A 26,981-nucleotide genomic window follows, 5' to 3' on the forward strand; every position below is an offset into this window, starting at 1 on the left:
GCCCACCAGCCGTTTGGAAAGCCACACAGGAACAGGCCCACGGAAGTTTGGGGCTCAGGTTAGTAAAACAGGGGCACGGGGGGGGGGGGGCAAAGAGTACAAGGTGTTTTTTCACCTTAATGCATAGGATGCATTAAGGTGAAAAAACACAAAGCTTTACAACCCCTTTAGGAAGCCAGTGAGTGAGTCATCAAACTGATGTTCAATTAGTGAAATCTTAATTTTAGATGGACTGCCCTTTCATATTAAAAAAGCTAAAAAAAAAGCTAATAATGATCTTTTATGCTGCAGAATAACATAAAATAAAACACTGTATTTCAGACCAAAAAAACAAAAACAAAAAAAAAACCACTGGGATGTTTTAAAGTTCGTAAATTGTTCTGTCCTGTTCAGTATGTAAATTCTTCATGTTTAGAATTTCAAAATAAAACATTGTTTGCATGACTTCACATCTAAATATCAGCAGTCCTTTAGATTAGTCAATGCTTAAATTCCAAGATAGATAGTTGAAGCATTTCGCAAGGTTGTACCAGACCTGTAACATCATAAAAATGTCTTCTCCAGCAGACATGATTGCAGCGGTCTTTGGTATTCGTAAGTAGTAAAATATAATATATATTCTTTGGAACAAGTTAAATAGTAGAATTTGTTTAGCCATGTGAAGCAAGACCTAGATCTTTAAGGGCTGCCCTTTTCAAGCTCACTGTCCACCTTCTTCTTTTGCCTTTCCATTACAGCTTCCAGCTCAGAGATCTTCTTTTCGTCCTTTTAGAAAAAAAAAAATATATATATATATGTATTTATATATTCTACAACAATTGACAGTAAAGTTATGTGACTGGAGTGGAGAGAGAGAGACAAAACATAAGAGAGAAGCAAAACTGACCCAGCCGCAAACTTTATAATGTAACAAATATTTCGCCCTTGACTACCTATACCTGCTACTGTACAAAATGATTCCTGTGTAGCTCACTAGACATTAGAGCTCAACGTCCTGATTTAAGTTAAACTCCACCTTTTCTTATAGCAAGCCCAGCCTCTTGCCATTCAAATGTGAATAACAGAGCTCTGCCCTCTAAAATTTGGCAATTTTACAGTTGACTAACGTGGGTACGGTTAATCTTGACTGGGGCAGAGGTTTTGACTCCATGTTTAAATTTCTGTCCTGTCCTGTGCATGGAATCCAAGGGGCCTCAACAGTTACCATAAGTTGCTTGCATTTTAACAGTGTTGATAATTTAGACACATTTTAGGCCATTTCTAGTTTGTTTTCATGCTGGGGCTCCCAGGAGATATTCGGTAGTTGATAAACCTCCAGTGCCAGAAAAAAATTAAAACATTTTAAAAGAACTTGTCTACGGAATTAGCTGCAGTCAACAAAATAAGGATTTTGCACTCACTGTAAAATATTTTTCTTGGAGAACATTGAGAGACACAGGCACAGTTCATAGTCTTGGACCAATGGGCTACTCTGGTACCTTTTAGAGGTTGGGACACTGGCAAAACAAAACCACTAATCTGGAACCCCAGTATAACTCTGACTGTCATGCATCAGTTTTCTGAGCAAGCGATATACAAGGCCAAACACAGAGGGGCAGGACCTCTCAATAAACGGAAAAAGGAAATTTTACTGTAAACCCAATATTTTGAGTACTAGCAGCCATTCAACATATTCTGTCCCAGCGGCGGACATGATGTATAGGCTTATAGTGATTTCATCATGCGATCCTTGGAATTTGTGCTCAATCACAACTTTGTTTTCGATGATTCCCACTATTTCCAGGTGCAGGGGGTGACGACAGGAACATGCTGTGCCCCATCGTATGCCAACCTGTACCTGGGGTAGTCGGAATGAATGCTCATGTCTGATGAGCAGTTGGCAATGTACACGGACCACATTATCATGTGGCACCGGTAAATGGACAACGATGATATGGGATGGTCCCGAAGAGCTACTACTCACAAATCTGGAAAGACTTAATAGGAAAAAATTCGACCTCACATTTACTATGGCACATCACCCTAATGAACGGACTTTTCTTGACATCACAGTCATTCGTGGTGAAGATCATACAATCATGACCCGCCTCTATCACAAGCCAACAGCGGGAAATTCTGTCCTGCATGCTTCAAGCTTTCAGCCAGAACCCCCATTGACCTCAAAACCTTATAGTAAATATTTAAGAACAAGGAGAAACTGTTCAGATGAAATAGCTTTTAAAAAAAAAAAAAAGCCCAAATTCTTCTGGGTTTACACACCCAGATCCACACTCCTGCCGTGAACGGCAATCGTGGCCGCCAGGCATGTGTACCGGATCACGAGCGGTGGCTCCCTAGATCGCCGGGAACAAAGGACGTCATATGACGTCCACCCGGATCGAGGGAGGGTTCCTGCCGGCGTCATTTTACAATGGCCCGGTCGGGAAGAGGTTAATGTGGCTTGAGTGGTATTTATCCACATTTTGGATGTATCATATAATATATTATATATACTGGGTTAACTCTGTTACTCTCCCCCTAATGACGCCATTGGGTCCCAGCACGTACAACACCGGCCCCTTGCCTGACCTCCAGAGATCCTTTGCTCTCCTTTTCATATTTTCAACACCTCAGTGTTTGTTTGCTTACTGCTTGGTGGTCTCCTCTATCATTCTTGTTTTTATGTGCTGACCGATGTTGAGCCATGGGTTCTAGGCATTGTGAGTATTACATCAACCATTTCATTCATTGCTCAATAAGTAACTAATTGAAATGTAACATGAATAATTTTTGGGATTTGTTTTCTACCCTGTAGACTGTACTTACATTGATTGCAAAAAAGACTATCCCTGGGATCCCTATCCCTGTAAAATGTTAACATTTGTGTCTGTTTCTATGCCTTTAAAGTCCCATCGCTTAAGGGGAAACATTGTTTCCATATTTTGGAGTACAGTACAGGAAACAGGACACTTCATAGACCCAATTTTTTTCAGGCTGGTACCTACAGGTGACTGGGCACTGGTGAAGATTTTAAGGACACACACCCTAGGCATCCCTCTATAACCCTACCCCACTCTGAGTCTTCAGATTTTTAGCAAGTACTGCAGAGTAACACAAGAACAGAGGGGAGGGTAACCTCTGTCCTGTACTCCCAAGATATGGAATTTACAGGTACAATTTATATTTTACCATAATCATACAGTAAAGGGTACAGGTTTGATATTTACAGATGAAACAAACAGCCACTCCAGCGCTCAAAAGACACCAGATCAAGTTAAAGAGTAACTCCACTTTTGGTGAGAAAAAACATTTCCCTCTGGGTGATCTATGTACATTATAAAAAGAAAAAAGACTGAAACAGCAATGTTTCCAACTGTCATGAGTGGGTTACAGTCATGACAGCTGCGATTACTAGTGATCTGTTATAGGCTGCAACTAATCACATGACACAGGGTGCTGTGATTGGCCCAGGAACTATATGATAGCTGTGGGCCAGTCACAGCATCACCCTGCAGGAAATGCAGCTGATATGAATGAAATCTCACCTTAGGACAGAAAGTGTTATTGGCAAGTTCACTACGTAAAATTATAGGGAAAAGCCTGGAAAATAAAATAAATGTAGTCACCACATCCAAGGACCGGTAGGCTGCAATATAGAATATTTTGTTCTTGGGTTTAGAGGGCACATTACATGTACAAATCCATGTAACAGATCACAGTAACAATTCTCCAGAAACCTACTGTTCTTATACTAATGTTTAAATGGGATGTATGAGTTGTCTGTCAGGAGATTTTTAGAGCAATACATTGACCATTCATGGTTAGAATTAAACATTAACAAAATGATGAGCATACCTCAAGAAGAGCCTTCTGTACCATGACTTGGCTGTATACTCTGGCACCTTCTTCAGGGCTCACAGCTTTAAATTCATCTTTTCTAAGAGAAAACAACTGAGCTCCATTTAACACTCCCAACGATCTTACAGTCCTAAAACAAAGACAAAAGATTTTACATTATAAAAAATGTATTTATATCTTGGGCACTTCACTTTGGGGATGATCAATGCAAGAACGTGAATACACATAGCAGCATATAGTTACTTCAGTCTACATCATCTATTTAGCGGTTGCTGAATTTTACTTTTTTTGGTGCCTCATTCTTTACTTGATTAATGTTACAGAAGTTACCAGCTTGTAAATCCCTGGATATTCAGTACTAGGATTAGCACATGCTTTCTAGTGTAGCACACCCCCTAAGGAGCCGCAAGTAAACTGAGATCCCCCATCCTGCACAGCCAGGCACACCAAATTTTTACAGGCACTCTTGATTCAGAGAACAGTCCGTGCCTGTTTCTATTTTTGTTTTATTGGAGGGTAATGCAAAAGGGGATAGAACCGCGCCTGGAACCTAACAAAAATGATGTGCTACACTGCTGCTGCACGGCTTAAAATAACTCAATTCAAAAGTGTGGGCCAGATTCTCGTACAATTGCGGCGGCGCAACGTAACCTGTTTACGTTACACCGCCGCAAGTTTTCAGTGTAAGTGCCTGATCCACAAAGCACTTACCTGTAAACTTGCGGCGGTGTATCGTAAACACGTCTGGCGCAAGCCCGCCCAATTCAAATGGGGCGTGTACCATTTAAATTAGGCGCGCTCCCGCGCTGGACGTACTGCGCATGCTCAGTTTTGAAATTCCCGCCGTGCTTTGCGCGATGTGACGTAATTTTTTTGAACGGCGACGTGAGTTACGGCGTTTCGTATTCCCGAACGTCTTACACAAAAACAAAAAAAAATTGAAATTCGAAGCGGGAACGACGGCCACACTTTAACATGGCTCGTGTAAAGTTAAGGCATGTAAAAGCATGACTAACTTTGCGACGGGAAAAAATTTCTAGCGACGACATAACGAACGTGAAAACCGTCGTGGATCGCTGTAAATGCTCATTAGCATACCCGACGCAGGAAAACGACGCAAACTCCACCCAGCGGCGGCCGAAGTATTGCATCCTAAGATCCGACGGTGTAAGTCAATTACACCTGTCGGATCTTAGGGCTATCTATGCGGAACTGATTCTATCCGCCATTGCCTTATTCCGCAGGTGCTCCTGGGTGGGTCTTATGATGTGGTGGGACATGCGTCTGAGGATTTCGGGGACAACCTGGTGCACACATCTGCTCATGCTGGTTTGTGACATCCCAGTCACAACTCCACTTGTATGCTGAAAAGATCCACTGGCGAGGAAATTCAGTGTTGCCAGTACCTTGACCAGTGGTTGCACTGCATGTGAGCGGTGTGTCTGGCTGGTGATGTCATCATGCAGGGTTGTGGCTATTTCCTGGATGGCATCAGTCTTGAATCTGAAGATACGATACACCTCCGAATCCCCCATGCCAAAGATGTTTATGCGCGTTCGGTATATCCTCTCCCGTGCCCTCCTCCTTCTATGCGCCTGGGCACACACTAGTATAGCTATGACCATGCCTGCCCCTGGCATGTTGGCATACAGATGTGTTGTCCTGCAAGTGTGGTTGCTCAGCTCGTCCGTAACGGTGCTGCTGAAGCTGCTCTCCAGCTGACCTGCACACGTCTGGTGCAAAGTTGCCCCTGCTTTATGAGGGGCAAGTTTAGGCCGGACGTACAGCTTACGCGCACCGCGCGTAGCCTGCGTCGGGCGGACGTACGTTCGCATCTCCCTCATTTGCATATTTGCATATTTGAATAGGAAATCAATGGGAGCGCAAGATGCTCCCAGCGTAAATATGCGCCTACGCTACGCCAGAGTAGAAAAGTTACGCCGGTCGGAAGAAGCCTATTTTCAGGCGTATCTGGTTCTGTGGGTACGGCGCATAGATACGACGGTGCATATTTACACTTACGCCGCGCATCTCGAGATACGCCAGCGTAACTTCTTTGAGAATCTGGGCCTATGTTTTTCATGAAATTATAGTGATGCAAAATTTTCTATGATGATAGCGCTGTCTAAATAATTTTCATGATTTTTGATCATTGTACTAATAACATAGAAGCTGTATTGTTCACATATTTATAGATTGATCAGCTCATTAAAGTACTGTGGCGCAGTTCTAATTGTAGTGGTTGTGGTGGTGGGGGTTACAAAAATGTACAGGTGGCTGCAGTGTGGCATTGCTCTCCCTTTTTGCTGGGCCACAGTGGGGCCCAACTTATAATTTTTGTACAGGGTCACTGCATTCCAAAAATGCCCCTGCATTCATCAGAAATGAGTGAATGACCTCTTACAGGTTCCGCCCTTTTTTATTACCACCTACATTTTGAGTTTTGAGTTCTAATTTACAGGCATATTGAAAATAAGGACACTTACACTGTGTTAAAACCTTTTGCCTGCAGCCACGCAGTGACCTCGGAGGGACTGGACTCTTCATTCAGGGGAATGGATGTGTCCAACATTCGTTGTATGCTCAGAGTCTTATTTGGTGCTGTCCGGCCATTTGCCAATCTCAGCAAGAGCTCTTCATTCATACTATTTATTTTTCCAAATTTTCCTGAGGAAACAAAGACATCATTAATAGAACACAGTTCAGTGTCCCTTATTCTGATAAGATTACACACATTTTACACACATAAACCTCTGAAAAGTCTACCTTGGCATTTAACTCATATTGTATCAGTATTTCAAACATCTGTAGAACAACCAATTATGCATAGTCTGAATTGTGCCCCACATGCATAATTCTAACTCTAAAGCCTCGTACACACGATAGGATAAAAAAATAGGAACATGCTTTAAAATGTTACCGATGGACGCCTAACCGATAGGTCAAAACCGATCGTTAGTATGCAAAAGCATCGGTTAAAAACCTGCGCATGCTCAGAATCAAGTCGACGCATGCTTGGAAGCATTGAACTTTTTTTTTTTGAGCACATCGTAGTGTTTAAAGTCACCGCGTTCTGACACGATCGTTTTTTTAACCGATGGTGTGTAGGCGCAAATGGACCATCAGTCAGCTTCATCGGTTAACCGATGACAACGGTCCTTCGGACCGTTCTCATCAGATGGACTGATCATGTGTACGAGGCTTAACTCTACAGGCTACTCTGATTAAAGCGGGAGTTCACCCGGAATTTTTTTTTTAACATTAGATTCATGCTCATTTTGTCTAGGGGAATCGGCTAGTTTTTTAAAAAATGAAGCAGTACTTATCGTTTTAGAGAGCGATTTTCTCCACCGCTTTCGGGTATGGTCTTCGGGACTGGGCGTTCCTATTTGATTGACAGTCTTCCGAAAGGCTTCTGACGCTCGCATCTATCGCGTCACGAGTAGCCGAAAGAAGCCGAACGTCGATGCGGCTCTATACGGCGCCTGCGCACCGACGTTCGGCTACTTTCGGAAAATTGTGACGCGATAGATGCGACCGTCGGAAGCCTGTCGGAAGACTGTCAATCAAATAGGAACGCTCAGTCCCGCAGCCCATACCCGTAAGCGGCGGAGAAGATAGCTCTCTAAAACGGTAAGTACTGCTTTGTTTTTAAAAAAAACTAGCCGATTCCCCTAAAAAAAATGAGCATGAATCTAATGTTAAAAATTAAGTTTCCGGGTGAACCTCCACTTTAAGTCTGCAAAAGTTTAAAATATGGTATTAGGGGCAGTTCACACCAGTCTGTCAACCTATAGGAATGGTCATTCCTAGACAGACTGTCCTTGGTAACACCCATTTGTGATGTTGAGCCTAGATGATTGAAAGAACTAAAATCCAATGAGTGCAAAGGGGCAAATCAGCAACGGATAGGAAGGGAATAATGTTGTACTTCCTCCAGCACAGAAATGAGGTGGGCTGTATTTGACTTGCTGTGACTCCCTTAATGCACACTGTGCAAAACTTATAGTATGAAATAAAATTCAGCGAAAGCAATCAGCATGCAGTACAGAAGGAGCCTGTAAAGCAGTGCAAGACTGATAAGGTTGAATTTAAGCTTTAATGTAAAAAGTTATCACTGTCACTGGCAGTGATGTGCAAATACACACAGTATATATATATATATATATATATATATATATATATATGGGCTAGATTCAGGTAGGGGAACGTAAATTTGTGCGGGCGTAGCGTATGTTATTTACGCTACGCCGCCACAATTTAGAGAGGCAAGTGCAGTATTCACAAAGCACTTGCTCCGTAAGTGCGCCAAATTCAAATTGTCAAGAGGTGGGCGTGTTTTATGTAAATAAAACATGAACCCACGTAAATGGCGTTTCTCACAAACGGCGCATGCGCCGGCCGTGAACGTATCCCAGTGCGCATGGTCCTAATCACGTCGCAAATAGTCGACGTGAACGTAATTTACGCAAAGCCCTATTCGCGAACGACTTACGCAAACGACGTAAAATTTTCAAAATTCGAAGCGGGAACGACGTACGTTTCTGAATCGGCGTATCCAGCTCATTTGCATATTCTACGCTGAAATCGACGGAAGCGCCACCTAGCGGCCAGCGTAAATATGCACCTTAAGAGACTTACGCCGCTCGTATCTTAGCCTAATTTAAGCGTATCTGGTTTCCAGAATACGCTTAAATTTACGACGGCGTAGATCCAGAGTTACGACGGCGTATCTACTGATACGCCGGCGTAACTGTTCTCTGAATCTAGCCCATTATATATATATATAAGACCGTATGAATCTTACTGTCTTTTTGATTTTGAAACAGATATACAGTTAAAGGACAAAAATTTAAAAACCTATTGCAGGACAATTTTATGGTGCAGTTTATTGAGGCCCCAACTAGGAATGATGCTCTGTTGGACCTGATAATCTCAAACCATGCAGAGCTTATTACTAATGTTCAGATAAAGGAACACCTGGGTAGCAGTGATCATAACATGATTTCATTTAATGTTAACTATAAGCAAGAAATACATACAGGAAATATTAAAACACTAAATTTTAAGAGAGCAAATTTTCCAAGGATGAGGGCTGCTCTCCAGGACTTGGACTGGGAGGGACTATTGGCACATATGAACACAGAACAGAAATGGGAATTCTTCAAAAAGACTGTGTGGAACCTCACTGCAAAGTATGTTCCCATGGGCAATACGTTTAAAAGGCTAAAAATAAAACCTATGTGGCTCACGGTCAAAGTTAAAAAAGCTATAAACAATAAGAAAGTAGCTTTTAAAAAATATAAAAATGAAGGAACACTAGTGTTGTTTAAATGTTACAAAGAATATAACAGGATATGCAAAAAGGAAATCAAGGATGCAAAAATTCAAAACGAACGACAGATTGCAAAAGATAGTAGGACAAACCCCAAAAAATTCTTTAAATATATTAATAGTAAAAAGGTGAAGTCTGAGCATGTAGGCCCCTTACAAAATAATCTAGAGTGGGTGACTGGGGACAAAGAGAAGGCAAATTTATTAAATGTTTTCTTCAGCTCTGTGTATACAATGGAGCATGGGGGAGCTCATGTCCAAAATGGGGGTGGGAGTGACACAGCCCCAAATCCACAATGGCTCAAAAGTGATATGGTCCAGAAATATTTAGACAGAATAAAGGTGGATAAAGCACCTGGACCTGATGGCATCCACCCACGGATCCTAGGTGAGTTGAGCTCTGTCATTTCAAAGCCACTGTATCTAATATTTAGGGACTCATTAAAGACAGGAATAGTACCACTGGATTGGCGCAGGGCCAATGTGGTGCCCATATTTAAAAAGGGAACAAAGTCTTTACCAAGTAACTATAGACCTGTTAGTTTAACTTCTATAGTTGGGAAGATACTGGAACGTTTAATAAAAGACCACATGGATGAGTTCTTGCTGGAAAAAAACTATTTAAGCAGCAGTCAACATGGATTCATGAAAGACAGAAGTTGTCAGACAAACCTGATTTCCTTTTATGAAGAGGTAAGTAAAACCCTGGACAGAGGCGTGGCTGTGGACGTGATATATTTGGATTTTGCAAAAGCGTTCGATACAGTTCCGCACACACAGCTCATGTGTAAGGTAAGGTCTACAGGATTGGATATATCAGTTTGTAAATGGATAGAAAACTGGCTGAAAGCCAGAATTCAGAGAGTCGTGGTTAATGATTCTTACTCTGAATGGTCCAATGTTATCAGTGGTGTACCCCAAGGTTCAGTGCTGGGACCCTTACTTTTCAATATATTTATAAATGATATTGGGTCTGAGATCAAAAGTAACATTTCTGTCTTTGCAGATGACACCAAGCTATGCAGTGGAATAACGTCCTTACAGGATGTCTCCAATTTACAAGCCGACCTCAATGCTCTGTCTGATTGGGCGACTAAGTGGCAGATGAGGTTTAATGTAGATAAATGTAAAGTTATGCACTTGGGGGCTAAGAATATGCATGCATCATACATACTAGGGGGAGTACAACTGGGGGGGTCTGTAGTGGAGAAAGATCTGGGGGTTTTAGTTGATCATAAGCTCAATAATGGCATGCAATGCCAAGCTGCGGTTTCCAAAGCGAGCAAAGTCCTTTCTTGTATTAAGAGAGGTATTGACTCCAGAGACAGAGATATAATTTTGCCCCTGTACAAATCATTAGTAAGACCTCATCTGGAATATGCAGTTCAGTTTTGGGCACCAGTTCTCAAAAAGGATATAGGAGAACTGGAGAAAGTGCAGAGAAGAGCAACCAAACTGATAAGAGGCATGGAGGAGCTCAGCTATGAGGAAAGATTAGAAGAACTAAATCTATTCACTCTTGAGAAGAGGAGAATTAGGGGGGATATGATCAACATGTACAAATATATAAGAGGTCCATACAGTGAACTTGGTGTTGAGTTATTCACTTTACGGTCATCACTGAGGACAAGGGGGCACTCTTTACGTCTAGAGGAAAAGAGATTTCACCTCCAAATACGGAAAGGTTTTTTCACAGTAAGAGCTGTGAAAATGTGGAACAGACTCCCTCCAGAGGTGGTTCTGGCCAGATCAGTAGATTGCTTTAAGAAAGGTCTGGATTCTTTCCTAAATGTACAGAATATAACTGAGTACTAAGATTTGTAGGTAAAGTTGATCCAGGGTAAATCCGATTGCCTCTCGGGGGATCAGGAAGGAATTTTTTCCCCTGCTGTAGCAAATTGGATCATGCTCCGCTGGGGTTTTTTGCCTTCCTCTGGATCAACTGTGGGTATGAAGTTGGGTGTATAGGATTTTACTGTGTTTTTTTATTTTGTTTTTTGTGGTTGAACTGGATGGACTTGTGTCTTTTTTCAACCTGACTAACTAACTAACTAACTATGTAAACTAACAAACATTGAAAAAGGTTACAACAGGCATACAAACTAGCAAAACAGCTCTTAAAAAAAGGAAAGTACTTTTCTGCTCCAGGGGCTTAAAGGGGTTGTTTTTGCTACTGCATCCTCATCAAACATCCTCTTTATCTAACAGAGTGGCAGTAAATGGCAAGCTACAGGTTATAATTGCAGCCCCAGTGATTTTTTATTTTAACCCAGTGGTCTCCAAATTGTGGCTCTTTGCTTGCCTTTATATGACCCTTGGGGCATTTTCTCTCCCACTGATACATGGAACAATTCCTCCCACTGACAACAATGATGAGGCACCATTCTCTTCACAGACACCAACAGTGGGGCACTATTCCGTCCACTGACACCAATAATGGGGCACTCTTCCTCCCACTGAAAACAGCAATGGGGTATACTTCTTCTCACAGATAAACCAAAATGGGAAACTATTCCTCTTTCTACTGACCACAGGTGCTATGTAATTTATGTACTCCCAGGCCCAGATTCACAGAAAGCAAGGCGCACATTACGCCGCCGTAGAGCAAACACTGTACGCTACCCGAACGTAGCGCAGAGAGGCAAGCCAGTGCTCCCAACGCCAGCGTAGCGTGGGTTTCGAAGGCATACGCCGGCGTAGGTGGAAGTGGGCGTGACCCCATGCAAATGATGGGCCGAGCGGCAGACGTGTACGTATCACGAACTGCGCATGCGCCGTGACGTGGACGCACCCCCCCAGCGCCTGCTCATAACCATGATGGCACAACTGCCTAAGCTACGCCGGATCACTGAGTACGCCGTGAACATAACGTACGCCCAGCCAGACACACGTCCAACGCACAATACGCCGGCTTGTGTTCCCTGGTGCAGACCTGAGCATGTCTGTTGCTGGGTTGCACCTCCTTTATGGGGAATAACTTAACGCCGGACGTACAACTTACGCGCATCTCACGTAGCATGCGCCGGGCACACGCACGTTTGTGAATCGCCATATTTCCCTCATTTGCATGTTTGAATGGCTAATCAATGGGAGCGGCACCATGCTCCCAGCCTAAATGTACGATCACCCTACACCGGCGTAAGCAAGATACGTCGGCGGGGTGTAGCCTGTTTTTAGGCGCATATTAGTTTGTGGGTCTGGCGCACAGATATGACGGCGCACATTTGCACTTACGTAACTTGTTATACGTCGGCGTAAGTGCTTTGTGAATCTGGGCCCCAATGACCATCAAGTCAAAAACATTGTATACTCCCAATGAAACCAGGACATTTTCTACTCCTGCTGCATACATTCCAGCCCTCTAAAGTCTGAAGGACTGGCCCTTCGTTTAGAAAGTTTGGGGACCCCTGTTCTAACCCATGATATACAGGCATTGAGTGCTAAAGCATTACAAACAGTTGTGTTCAAAATAATAGCAGTCCAACATCACTAACCAGATCAATAACTGTTTTTAGTATAAATGTATATTTCTACATGGCAAATAATTTACTCGTAGGTGCAGTAGAGTAATACAAAACCAACAGACCCAGTAGTCATGACATGCATGTGTGTAATTGAATCATTAATTGAAAATAATATCAGTGTGGAGTTCAAATAGTGAGGTCATTGAGTCTGAAAAAAAAAAAAAAACAGGCGTGGGTGGCTCTTATTTAAGGACAAAGGCAGCAAATGTTGTATAGTGCATTTCTCTCTGAAAAACCGACTAAAATGGGTCATTCCAAACATTGTTCAGAAGAACAGCGTACATATACAAAACATATAAAGCAGTGTAGAGACTGATAGGCTGCTCAGCTAAAATCATCTCAAATGCTTTAAAATAGCAACCAAAACCAGAAAGACTTGGAAGAAAAAGGAAAACTACCATTCGAATGGATCGAAAAATAGCCAAAATGCCAAAGCCAATGATCAGCTCCGCAAGGTGATCAAAGAAGGTCTAAAGTTACCTGTGAGTACTGTAACAATTGGAAGCCAACCTATTGCCAAGAAGCCCCCGCAAAGTCCCTTTGTTGAAAAAAACAACGTGTTGAAGTGGTTACAATTTGCCAAAGAACAGACTGACTGGCCTAAAGCATAATGGCACAACATTTTGTGGACTGATAAAAGCAAGATTGTTATTTTGGGTCTAGGGGACGCAGACAGTTTTTTAAGATGACCCCTAAACACTGAATTCAAGCCACAGTACACTATGAAGACAGTGACGCATGGTGGCCTAAGCATCATGATATAGGCATGGTTTTCATAGTATTGCGCTGGGCTTATTTATTGCATGCCAGGGATCATTGATTAGTTTGAATACATTAAAATACTTGAAGAGGTCGTGTTGTCTTATGCCGAAGATGGAATACCCTTGAAATGGGTGCTTCAACAATACGACAACCCCAAACACACCAGTAAGCGAGTAGCATCTTGGTTCCAGACCAACAAGATTAACATTATGGTGGCCAGCCCAATCCCTGGACCAGCATCTAATAGAAAACTTGTGGGGTCACATCAAAATGCTGTTTTTGAGGTAAGACCAAGAAATGCAGAGCAATTGTGAGAGCAATTGTGAAATGTAGTATGGTTGTACTACATTCCACAATTCCTCTACATTTCTTGTGCTGGAATGCTTTACTCACTTTTCAACCACTTCCCGCCCAGTCTATAGCAAAATCACGGCCGGGCAGTGATTTAGTTATCCTGACTGGGCGTCATATGATGTCCAGCAGGATAACTGCCGGCACGCACCTGAAGGAGGCTCTTTACTACGTGATCAGCCGTGTCCAATCATGGCTGAACACAGTGTAAATAGGAAGAGCCATTTATCAGCTTTTCCTCACTCGCGTCTGACAGACACGAGTAGAAGGGAGTCGATCAGCAGCTCTCCTGGCAGGGGGGGTCTGCGATGATTGTTTTTCAGTGCAGTCCCCCCTGCAGATGCCCACACTGGACCACCAGGGATGCCGCCAGGACCACCAGGGATGGCCAGCACACATGGATGACCAGGTATGGCCACTAGGGATGCCACACAGTGCCCTAAAAGATGCCAGTGCCCAGAAATGGTGCCAGTCAGTGCCCACTTCAAATGCCTGCCAGATGTCTCCTCACCAGTGATGCCCAGCAGTGCCACCTATCAGTGTCACCCATAAGTACCCATAAGTGCAGCCTTTCAGTGCCCATCAGTGTCGCCTATGAGTGCCACCTCATCATTTCCCTGTCAGTGAAGGAGAAAACTTACTTATTTACAAAATGTAAGAACAGGAACAAAGAAAAAACGCAGCAGTGATCAAATACCACCAAAAGAAAGCTCTATTCGTGGGAACAAAATGATCAAAAAAATTGTTTGGGTACTGTATTGAAAGCGAAAAAATTGGCCTGGGCGAAAGTGCCTGGTATCGAAGTGGTTAAACACTGCTATTATTTTTAGCACAACTGTAACTCTTACCTTGCTGTATATGGTTCTGTTCGGGTTGCTGGCTGTCCACTTCATCCCACTGTGCCTGACCAATTGTATTTGATTTTGTTGGTTTTTTAGGGGGAGTTGGTGGTAGGGATTTCTGTATATATATATATAAAAAAAGTCAAATGTTTATTAATCTGAATGAAACAACCATCTCTAAAATTGGCAAACATGAGAATTTGGCCTGATTTAAAGGCAATGTATAGTATTTTTCAATTTCTTTTTGATCACCTTGATGTAAACAATGTTTTCAATGTGTGTTTTTGATATATATATATATATATATATATATATAGTTTGTAATTTGATACTTTCATAGGGTGGTCACAATGTTCATTACATATACAGGCTCTGATTCCCCCATCCACACAGTCGGTGTGGATGGGGGAATCACTCCCACAAACCATTGTGTTCTCACGGCAGGAGGGGGGTCCCTGCCAGGAGAACATAGTGATTACTGCTAGTGGCAACAATAGCCGCTAGCAATAATCACATGTAAAATCCATCAGGCTGGTTGTACCCAAGTTGATAAATTGATCAACTTGGGAAGAACAGTTTCAGCCCATAGACTTTCTATTAGGTCACATGTTTCTGAAAGTGCACCAAAGATGCAGCATGCCCAGTCTTTCAGAAGCCACAGCAAAAACGCAAGCAAAAAGAAAGTCTATGGGACTGTGGCTAAAACCAATGTTAAAGCGCACAAAAATCGTGGATACATCTGTGCTGCAGCCAAAATACAGCACACCAGTGTGGAACCGGCCTTATCTTTTAGATTCATCTAGAAATTTGAATTGTGCCTAATTAGTATGCTTGAGTTATACCATTTTGTCTTTAATTCCTCATAAAAAAACATGAGCTCACTTCTTGTGACTACAGCCTCATAGCTGTATATCTGCAGCATGTGATCAAGGCACTGCTGCCTCTGAATGCTAGTCTCATGATATCTGGAGTGAGATTTGGGGGATGTCACTACTGTGCTACTTACTGTCCTCCTTTCTGGAGTGAAATCCATACCCAAGGACATGCAAGTATCTTTCTGCTTTTGCTTTATTTATTTTGTGTACCTTTGCTTCCTCCACCTCTCCTGCTGCTTGAATATTCCCCATCATTCATCAGACCACAAATCAGAGAGACATCTTTGACTTGAGGAATCAAAACCCTGGGCCAAATTCAGAAAGATCAGCAGATCTTTCTGCTGGCGTAACGTATGTCATTTGCGTTACGCCGCCGCAAGTTTTTCAGGCAAGTGCTTTATTCACAAAGCACTTGCCTGTAAAGTTGAGGCGGCGTAGCGTAAATCACCTGGCGGAATTCAAATTCGGCGGGTAGGGGGCGTGTAGCATTTAAATTAAGCGCGTCCCCGCGCCGAACCAACTGCGCATGCGCCGGCCGCGTCTGGATCGCAGTGCGCATGCTCCAAATGACGTCAGCAAATCGTCATTCTTTCGACGTGAACGTAAATTACGTCCAGTTGTATTCGCGAACGACTTACGCAAACGACGTAAACATTTAAAATTTCGTTTCGGGAACGACGGCCATACTTAACATTAGCTACGCCTCATATAGCAGGGGTAACTATACGCCGGAAAAAGCCGAACGCAAACGACGTAAAAAAAAAAACGCCGGGCGGTCGTTCATTTCTGAATCAACGTAAATAGTAATTTGCATATTCCTCGCGTAAACAAACGGAAGCACCACCTAGCGGCCAGCGTGAAATTGCAGCCTAAGATATGACGGATCTTAGGGATATCTATGCGTAACTGATTCTATGAATCAGGCGCATAGATACAACGGCCGGACTCAGAGATACGACGGCGTATCAGGAGATACGCCGTCGTATCTCCTATCTGAATCCGGGCCCCTGTCTCTACCAAGATGTCTGCCTCCACATACTGTAGATGGACAGTGCAGAACAAGGATTACCTTTAAAGGCACATAAATATAAGTAATAACTGCAATAATAATAACTTAAAATATATTCTCACTTGAAATACACTATACTTTTCCTTGAAAAATGGAATGGAAAAAGCAAAGGTTAGTGATCAACAGCAAGTAATCCAGTATTAGATAACCACTTTTCAGCAGTCTGAATGAGTTATGATTGGTTGCTATGGATTCCTGAACTTTGAACATCCCAATTGCACAATCATGAATTACAAGATCATTTTCTAGCTGATATCAATGCTTTAAAATAAATCTCTAATGGGGAAGTGTTGGACCCCCTGTCAAGTTTTGACTGCTGTCTGTGTCCTCATTGGTAAGATCCACACCTCTATTTGTACTGGTGACCATTGTTACCGAAAAAGGACAAATCTTGAGTTGTAGGGTCAAAAGGTAAAGGGAAACCTTCCAATGGGAACATCTGTTTCTAACATCTGTCTAAGAGGTGAAATCCGCTCCTTTTGGGAGATTTCCTTCAGCTTCCTGTTGCATTTGTGGGGCAGAAAGTGAAGGGAAATTTCCTTAGCCTTGGCTCACACTGGAGTGTTTTAACATGCAATTTGACATGTCAAATCGGCAGCAATTGACGTTAATGGCACCATCCTAAGAGGTGCGACGCCCAAGGCCGCTGATAAGCCAGTACAACTGGTCCTGTTGTAGTGGGCCCCGGGCCAGCAGGGGCCCGGATGGCAACCCCCTTAGGGGTCCGGAGGTCCCCAGGGTTCCGGAGGCCCACAGGGCCCCATATGACAACTCCCATTTTTTTTATTTTTTTTTTATAAAAAATATATATATATATTTTTAATATATTTTTATTTTATTTTTTATTGAAGGGACATTTTTTTTTTTTAGAGGTCCGGAGGTCCCCAGGGGTCTGAAGGCCCCCAGGGCCCCGGATGGCAACCCCCCTTTTTTTTTATTTATTTTTTATAAAAAATATATATTTTTTCTAATATATATATTTTTTATTTTTTATTAAAGGGCCAATTTTTTTTTAGGGGTACGGGGGTCCCCAGGGGCCCGGAGATCCCCAGGGCCCGGGATGAAAACACCCCTTTTTTTATAAAAAAATAAATAAATTTTTATATTATATAAGGGCTCGTGAGGTCTCCAGGGCCCCATGTGGCAAACCCCCCCCCTTTTTTTTTATATATAAATGTTTTTTTTTTTTATTAAAGGGCCCAGGGGTCCCCAGGGCCCTGGATGGCAACCCCCCCCCCCTTTTTTTTTTTTATAAATGTTTATTTATTTTATATATTTTTTTATTAATTTTTATTAACAATTTGTAAAGGGCCCCCCTCCGCTTCTCAATTCGCGGCAGCCCCCCCTCCCGCTTCTCAATTTCAATTTCAGATGGCAGCACCCCCCCCCCCCCCCGGTTCTCTGCTCTGTGTAAGGGGCCCCAGCCCCATAATTCCTGATGGCGGCCCTGGCGACGCCGCATCTGCAGCGCTGCACAGATTTCAAAAAAGTAGTTTCTGTACTACTTTTTGCGATTTCGGCCTGCGATTGACATCTGTGCAATAACCTGCACAGATGTCTCAGAAATCGCGGCCGAAGTCGAGACTGACATGCAGGAGTGAAATCTTGCAAGTTCAGCTGATCTTGCACGGCTTCATTCCCGTAGCTCAGTGTGAACCTGAGCTTAATGTTACACAGACAACAATAACAACAAAAAATAGCCTGACTGGGGTTTTAACCCTACACTACACCGTACAAAACTGAAAAAAAGTTTTCACTAGACATACACCAGGGATCTAAAGCCAAAACATTTTTTTTTTTTACTTTTGAATAAAGTATAAGTAGGAAATGGTTAACACACTAACAATACAGAATAGCACAGCATGTCATTAAACTTGTTATACCTTAGTTGGACTTGGCTGGACCCCATTTTGTTTGGTGTTGTTAAATTCTGCATCTGAAACTGGGGAAAGTATGTTGTATGGTACATATCCAATCTGCCCAAATCGATTCTGCACTTTCCACCATTTTTTGGAGTCATCAAGAACCTTTAACGAGTGGAGAAAAATAGGTTTAAAAAAGTGAGACATACTGGGGCAGATCCACGTACCTCTGCACCGGGCGCAGCGTATCTAAGATAACTTTGTTTCTTTTTTTTGAATCCTGAAAGAATTTGCGCCGTAAGTTACGGCCGCGCAGTGTATCTGTGGCGGCGTAATGGCGCGCCATTCAAATCTCTGTGATGGGGGCGTGTTTTATGTTAATACGTCGTGACCCGACGTAAACAAAGTTTTTTTTTAACTGCGCATGCGCCGTCCGTGGGGGTATCCCAGTGCGCATGCTCGAAATTACCCCGGAACAAGCCAATGCTCACGACGGCAACGTCATTCTACGCAAATCCCTATTCGTGAACGACTTGCGCAAACAACGTAAAAAATTCAAAATTGTACGCGGGAACGACGGCCATACTTGACATTGAGTACGCCTCATAACAGCAGCTTTAACTATACTCTGGAAAAAGCCGAACGCAAACGACGTAAAAAAATGCACCGGACGGTCGTACGTTCGTGGATCGCCGTAACTAGCTAATTTGCATGTCAAAAAAGTCCTGCAAGCATCATCTTTGAGGCGCTGTAGGAGCGGTGTACACACCACTCCTAAAGCACCCCTGCCCATTGAAATCAATGGGAGGCGCCGCTGCGGCACCTTGCGGGCGCTTTTAACCCTAAAAGCTGCCGCTAAAACGACAATAAAGCGCCACTGTGTGAAAGGGCTCTAATTAAATGCTTTTTTTATTGTCCCTTTTAACACTTTGGGGGACAGCTAGACAAACTATTGTTATCCAAATGTGGCATGACAAGTTCCACATAGCTGTGGACAACATCGATAATCCAAATAAATGGAAAAAACATGGGCCTTTTCATAAGGCTTCCATGGCAATGTGGGAAAAACTGTAATCCATTAAATCAAAGGTGTGTGGGATGCCTTCAAGTTGTAGGCTGTGTTACAGAACACTGGGCCTGATCCTCAAAAGGGATACGCTGGCGTATCTACTGATACGCCGTCGTATCCCTGTTTCTATCTATGGAACTGATCCACAGAATCAGTTTCCAATAGATAGGCAGAAGATCCGACATGTGTAAGGGACTTACACTGTCGGATCTTAGGATGCAGTACCGCAGCCGCCGCTGGGGGCATTTCTCGTCGAAATGCCGCTTCGGGTATGCAAATTAGCACTTACGGAGATCCACGAAGCTTTTACGCTTCGTTTTTTCTCCGTAAGTATTAGTTTGCCGTCGCAAAATGAGGGCTGCTTTTACAAAGTGTAAAGTTAGTACACCTTGTAAAAGTAGACCCTTCTTTCCCGCGACGCTGTCAAATTTCTTTTTACATTTTTTTTTCCCGCCGCAACTTTTTTTACCCGCGCAAAGCACGTCGGGAGCATGCGCAGTATGTCCAGCGCGGGAGCGCGCCTAATTTAAATGGGACTCGCCCCATTAGATTAAGGAACGCCTTGCGCCGGACGGATTTAAATTACACCGCTCAAAATTTCTAGGTAAGTGCTTTGTGGATCGGGCACTTAGGTAGAGATTTTGCGGCGGTGTAACTTAAATGTGAAACATTACGTTGCGCCGGGTTTTTGTGGATTAGGCCCCATGAAACCAGTTTTCAGGGACAGCATAAATGACTGTATTCTAGCAGCTCAAATTATGTCTATGGAAATTACATTTTTTCAAACAGACTCCTGTTTAACTTTTGAAATATTGGAAGCGATCTGAGTCTTCAATCTTATCGTCTTTCGATCTATCGTTTTTTTTCATTTAGTTTTCACTGAAGAATTATTATCATCCATTGTGGCCCAGTGCAACCTCTACGCACAGCAGTACATAGAAAGCAACCCTGGTTCCAGTTATGCCCGTCCCTTTGAGTGGAGAGAACTCACCATAGAGGAATTTCAAATTTTCTTATAATATGGGTCTCTCGAAAAACAAACAAATGTACTCCTATTGGTCTACCAAACCCATCCACCACATGTCAGTCTTCTCATCCTGTATGCCCAGATCAAGATACAAGATAAGCATGCGCGTTTGTAAAAAGCGTGATTTACGTGGGGTCACATTAAATTTACATAACACACGCCCACATCTACCACATTTGAATTAGGCGGGCTTACGCCTGCCTATTTGCCCTACGCCGCCGCAACTTTGGTTTGAGAATACGGCACTTGCCTGTCAAAGTTGCGGAGGCGTAACGTAAATAGGATACGTTACGCCCGCACAAATATAAGCCATTCTATGTAAATCCGGGCCAGAATGTTTTTGATGCTTGTTAAGCTGTCCTGCTTGTAAGTACAATACAATAAATTGCGTGTTACTTATATCTACGGGCTTCACTATTGTGCTTCCTCTCTGCATTTTCTTTTGGTTATCCCTCTGCTGATGAACGCAATATATTTATCTTTGGATCCTTAGGAGTTGTGGATGCTTCCTTAACCTTGGTGCGGTTTGTGGATTATTTCCTTCCATCTATACTTCTGATCGGAGGTGCGACTGCCATTGACCCCTGCATTATTTAATCCTACACGCCTATCGTATCTATGTGCCGTATTCACAGTACAAGATACACCTGAATTTTGGCTTCCTACGACCGACGTAAGTCTCCTACGCCGTCGTATCTTGGGTGCATATTTACGCTGGCCGCTAGGGGCGCTTCCATTGATTTACACGTTGAATATGTAAATGAGCAAGATACGCCGATTCACGTACGTACTTACGCCCGTCGCAGTAATCTATGCCGTTCGTACGGCCATGCATTTACATGGGGTCACGATTCATTTTAATACAACACGCCCACTACCTGCCTACTTTGAATTAGGCGGGCTTACGCCGGCCTATTTACGTTACGCTGGTGTAAATATGGGAGCAAGTGCTTTGTGAATACTCAGCTTGCCTCTCAATGTTACGTCGGCATAGCGCATATGAGATGCGCTACGCCTGGCACAAAGATACGACAATGTACCTGAATCTGGCCCTAGATGTGTAATTTATGCTCCTAGAACGCTGAAGTTGCTACTTCAGTGTTGGGCCTCTGTATGTGGCCAGGATGTGTAAAAGTCTCACACATGTGGTATTGCCATACTCAAGAGGAGCAGAAGAATATATTTTGGGGTGTCATTTGTGGAATGTGCATGCCATGTGAGAGAAATAACCTGTTATTATGACAATTTGGTGTGAAAAAAACAAACAAAAAAAGAATTGTGGGAAAAAATGACAACTTCAAAAAACTAACTATGCCTTTTACTAATTACCTTGGAATGTCTACTTTCCAAAAAGGGGTAATTTGGGGGGTTATTTGTACTTTACTGGCTTGTTAGGGTCTCAAGAAATGAGATAGGCTGTCAGTACATCAGGTGTGATCAAATTGATACATTTTCAGTAATTTGTAGACCCTATAACTTTCACCCAGACTAAAATTATATCCACAATTTTTTTTTTTTACCAAAGATATGTAGCAGTATACATATTTGGCCAAATTTATGAAGGAAAATACATTTTTGCAAAATTTTATAATAGAAATTAAGAAAAATTCTTTTTTTTACGAAATGTACGATCTGAGGTGAGGTGATCAAATACCACCAATACAAAGCTCTATTTGTGTGAAAAAAGGACGAAAATTTGTCATTCAAAATGTAAGAGCACCGAAAGCTGAAAATTGGTTTGGTTATTAAGGGGGTTTAAGTGCCCAGTTTTTTACAACCCGAAAAACGGTCGTGTGTACGCGGCATTACTGAAAACTATAAATAAGTGAAAATATTATTAAAGTTATAACTTTAACCATACATTATATCACTTATGCAAGAAATGCATCAAATACTTCTTTTAAGGTAGCCTTATGGTTGCTAATAATTATCGACATCACAACATAAAGCTGATCAGTGCGTAGTACCTACCTGCAACACTTCTCCCTGTAACACCGACAGCTCACTACTGTTCCGTGCAACAAAATCATACGTGCAGCTGGCACTCTTGCCATTTATCTCTTGATGGCTGCAAAGTAAAATTAACATAAAAACATATACAGTTCAGCAGCATGTTTTAATTCAGAGAGGCCCAATAAGAACAATGAACAATGTAACACAAATAATAAAAACATTCTTACAGATAACATACCCATTTAGAACAGCAGGTGGAGGAGGCAGGTTTATCTGAGATGTCGATTGCTAAAAATTAAATAAAATATTTAATGAACGTAACATAAATAAGCTAATCACACATTTATACTTTAATTATTCCTAGCTAAACTGGCACGAATACTAAACATATTTTTTTTACCTTAAAAATGCAAACTTTAGTATGATGTCCAATTTAATTGTTTTAATACAACCAGTGACGGCTAGTATTTTTTTTTTTGGGGGGGGGGGGGCAGTGTCAAACAATGCACCCAAGGCCATCCCCCTAGGTCGGTCAGGTCACCCTCTGCACCCCAAGCCCATCATTTTTTTGAAGCCTATTAGAGCCTCTAATCACATGCTTCAAAAATTTATTAAATAAACCTCCATTTGAATTCATGCGTTCGCATGTAGATTAGGGGGCCGAACACATGGATAGGAGGGCGGAACCCCTGCACCCTTAATGGAAAATGGAAAGTGGTTACAATTCTTGTTTGATACAGTGCCTTGCAAAAGTATTCACCCCCTTGTCACTGTTTATGCTTTGTTGCCTCACAACCTGGAATTAACATGGATTGTTTGAGGATTTGCATCATTTAATTTACAGAACATGCCCACAACTTTAAAGATGTTTTTTTATTATTGTGAAGCAAACAAATAGGAAAAATTAACAGAAAAAGTCAATGTGCATAACTATTTGCCCCCCTAAAGTCAATACTTTGTAGACCCACCTTTACGGCTATCACAGCTCCAAGTCACTTTGGATAAGTCTCAATGAGCTTGCCACATCTTACCACTGGGATTTTTGCCCATTCCTCCTTGCAAAACTGCTCCACCTCCTTCAAGTTGAGGTGAGGGCTTTGACTAGGCCATTCCAACACATATAGATATATCCCCTTAAACCACTCAAGTGTTGCTTTAGCAGGATGTTTGAGATAATTGTCCTGCTGGAAGGTGAACCTCCGTTCTAGACTCAAATCATACACAGAGTGGTACAGATTTTGCTTAAGAATATCCCTGTATTTAGCACCATCCATCTTTCCCTCAACTCTGACCAGTTTCCCAGTCCCGACTGCTGAAAAAAAAACCCCACAGCATGATGCTGCCACCACCATGTTTTACTATGGGGATGTGGGGGTGTTCTTTGGGTGATGTGATGTGTTGGGTTTGTGCCAGACAAGGCTTTTTCTTTGATGGCCAAAAAGTTCAATTTTAGTCTCATCAGACCAGAGCACCTACCTCCATACATTTTGGGAGTATCCCACATGCCTTTTTGCAAGCTCAAAACGTGCCATCATGTTTTTTGCTGAAAGTAATGGCTTTCTTCTGGCCACTCTGCCATAAAGCCCAACTCTATGGAGCATACGGCTTATTGTCGTCCTATGTACAGATACTCCAGTCTCTGCTGTGGAACTCTGTAGTTCCTCCAGGGTTACCTTAGGTCTCTGTGCTGCCTCTATGAATAATGCCCTCCTTGCCCGGTCCATGAGTTTTGATGTGCGGCCGTTTCTTGGAAGGTTTGCTGTTGTGCCATGTTCTTTCCATTTGGTTATGATAGATTTGATGGTGCTCCTAAGGATCATCAAATATTTGGATATTGTTTTTATAACCTAACCCTGACTTGTACTTCTCAACAACATTGTCCCTTACTTATTTGGAGAGTTCCTTGGTCTTCATAGCAGTGTTTGGTTAGTGGTGCCTCTTGCTTAGGTGTTGCAGCCTCTGGGGGCCTTTCAAAAAGGTATGTAATAATGACAGATCATGTGACACTTAGATTGCACACAGGTAGTGACTTCTAAAGGTAATTGGTTGCACCAGAGCTTTTGATGGGCTTCATAATAAAGGGGGTGAATACATACGCACATGCCAATTATAATTTTTGTAGTTCTGAAAATTAGTTTTATGTATATATTTTTCTAATTTTACTTCACCAACTTGGACTTCTGTGTTCTGATCCATCATAGATTAAAAAAACCTTGAGCTAAAGTCTGTAATGTAACAAAATTGGTAAAAATCCCAAGGAGGTAAATACTTTTGCAAGGCACTGTAGGTGTCTGCTGTAGAGCCAGCCCCATATACATCTCAATGGCAAGTGGTTCGTAAGAAACATAACAGAGTCTGTTATTTACTGGGCCCACCAGTAGGGAATGTCTCAACAGCTTAGAATTGAGAGAAATCAAATTTAAATGTTGGCAGGATGATACAGGGCCCAATATGTGGGTCTTAATGAGAAATCTGGTGGCCACCACGATCCATTCCTTGGTGCTGCCAGGCTCACCCTCATAGCACTCGGCCTGCTTGCCCTCTACACTCATTTTAGTATCTATACAGATACAACTAGTACAATGCCTTATAACCTATCTTGAGGAACTCTACTGAAAGCGATTGTAAACGATCACCTTGCGAAACAACCCATTCAGTTTTGAAAAAAAAAAAGAGTACATGGTGTGAACTAAAACGCTAAACCCTTCATATTTTAATGCTACAGGAGATGCACTTTACGTAAGTTTTCTACTTGTGGAGGCTTTGGAGGGATCCTGGTGCTCTTGCATTCATGCATTCTGTGCCATATGTAGTAAGTTGTCTTACTTGATATGTTTTCCTATATACATGTATGTGCATTTATGTGTTTGACACTTATTACTGTTTATATTTTTAGACAGTTGTTCAATCTGTTGCTCTTGAGATCCCTAGATAAAGACCCTTGAGTCGAAACACGTAGGAGTACCCACGATTCTTTTTGGGACCTAGAGCCATTTCTTGTTATGACGAAAGTCCTATTCTGTGAAAAATTTGTATTCACTGTTGCATGTATTTTATTTTTGTCTTAAGATTGTATTTAATAAAACTATATTTGTATTTTTATTTATTTGTCATAGTAGTGCCTTTCCAAAAGTCCCTTCCATAAACCTTCTTTCTGTAAGCACTTTACGCACTCCTCGACCCCCAAAATTGCCCATGTATAAAACAAGTCTTTGGTTCTTGAGTAAATCCCCTTACAAAGAGATGCAAGGGTGTTTCAATAGTGGTGCATAAACAATACCCCTTTGTCCATATTGATCAACTCTTTGATCTGGAGGATAGACACCTCTTTGTCAAGTGCATGTTGTTTGACCAATGTTCTGTCTCTCCAATCTAAGCACTGCAAGTGTGATCTCTATAACTCTTTCTAATTGGAGGGGAGTCTTATCTAAGCCCAAACCCACATTAGGATACCTCATCTTCTCAGATGCAGCACTGAAACATTTTCATAAATCATTAGCTAAAGTTAGATTTGTGGAATGGTGGCAGATTACATAGCTCCAGACTGAAACTATATATACCTTTCTGCAGTGCATCAGTCATACTCTAGGTTGGATCTCTTTATAATAGACCAGGTGCATATGCATCAATTAGTTGAATTAGAAATCCTCCCCATAAAGCTCTTGATCATGCCCCAGTGTGGCTGCGTTTAATGTCTGCCTATGCAGTTCCCAAAGAGTGGACCTAGAAGTTAAATTAATCTCTTCTAGAAGATGATGCAATTTTGGGAAATTTGCTCAATGCTGTGAAATGGTTTTACAACAAAAGGCTCAGCAGGGGGCATGCGTGAGCATGCTGTGGGAGGTTTACAATGCGGTAATGCAAAGGAAGTTTATATCACAGTGCCCCTGTCTGAAACAGCTTCAAGTTGACCCAAAAAAGATTCCCAGATCCCTTAAAAGATCCCAAACAAAATATTGGGTTAATTATATTAATTTTACTACAAATGTGGCCTACAAGGAGTGAGTCTAGTATCTTGCTGACTAAACAGGAGGCACAATTTAGTAGTGAGTATTAATTCCAGAATGCGAGATGACAGGAGGGTGTTTTTTCCTATTTTCCTCATTCTTTCAAGCTTTTTTCCTTGCGATGGTACTTTATGTTTCTATTACCCATATAGTGAGGACAGTTACTTGGCATCTCATTGTTTCGACGCAATGCTGTAAGAAGAAATATGTGGTTGTATGCCCTGATGTATTCTATGTGCGTTGGATTACACTAATGCCTCTTTTCCACTGAGCGGAACGGTTCGGGTCGGTACAGTTTGAAAGGATTAGAATGGTCCAGCCTATTCAGGTGAGCGTTTCCACTACAAGTCAGAACGTCAGGGGCCATACAGGGTTTAGAAAAAAATGCCTAGCGTGTCCACCAATCAGTGGAATGTATTGTAGCTCTGCTCTAACCGAACCATACCATTTTCTATGGCCCCACATCTGA

General features: G+C 42.2%; 1 protein-coding gene across 2 annotated transcripts in view; it reads right to left on the reverse strand.

Annotated features, from left to right (window-relative positions):
* Positions 1–293: 293 nt before the first annotated feature.
* EPS8L1 (EPS8 like 1) overlaps positions 294–26,981 on the reverse strand; it is a 234,433-nt gene continuing 207,745 nt past the window's right edge. For both annotated transcript variants that reach the window (XM_040327622.1, XM_040327623.1), the window contains 7 exons: positions 22,744–22,793; positions 22,524–22,620; positions 18,478–18,621; positions 14,657–14,768; positions 6,324–6,504; positions 3,835–3,967; positions 294–765 (listed from right to left, as the gene is read on the reverse strand). In XM_040327622.1, the coding sequence (XP_040183556.1) occupies positions 679–765; positions 3,835–3,967; positions 6,324–6,504; positions 14,657–14,768; positions 18,478–18,621; positions 22,524–22,620; positions 22,744–22,793 (804 nt within the window). In that variant the 3' untranslated portion in view covers positions 294–678. The remainder of the gene's footprint in view (positions 766–3,834; positions 3,968–6,323; positions 6,505–14,656; positions 14,769–18,477; positions 18,622–22,523; positions 22,621–22,743; positions 22,794–26,981) is intronic.

The sequence above is a fragment of the Rana temporaria genome, chromosome 10 (genome assembly GCF_905171775.1).
Source record: "Rana temporaria chromosome 10, aRanTem1.1, whole genome shotgun sequence".
Lineage (NCBI taxonomy): Eukaryota > Metazoa > Chordata > Amphibia > Anura > Ranidae > Rana > Rana temporaria.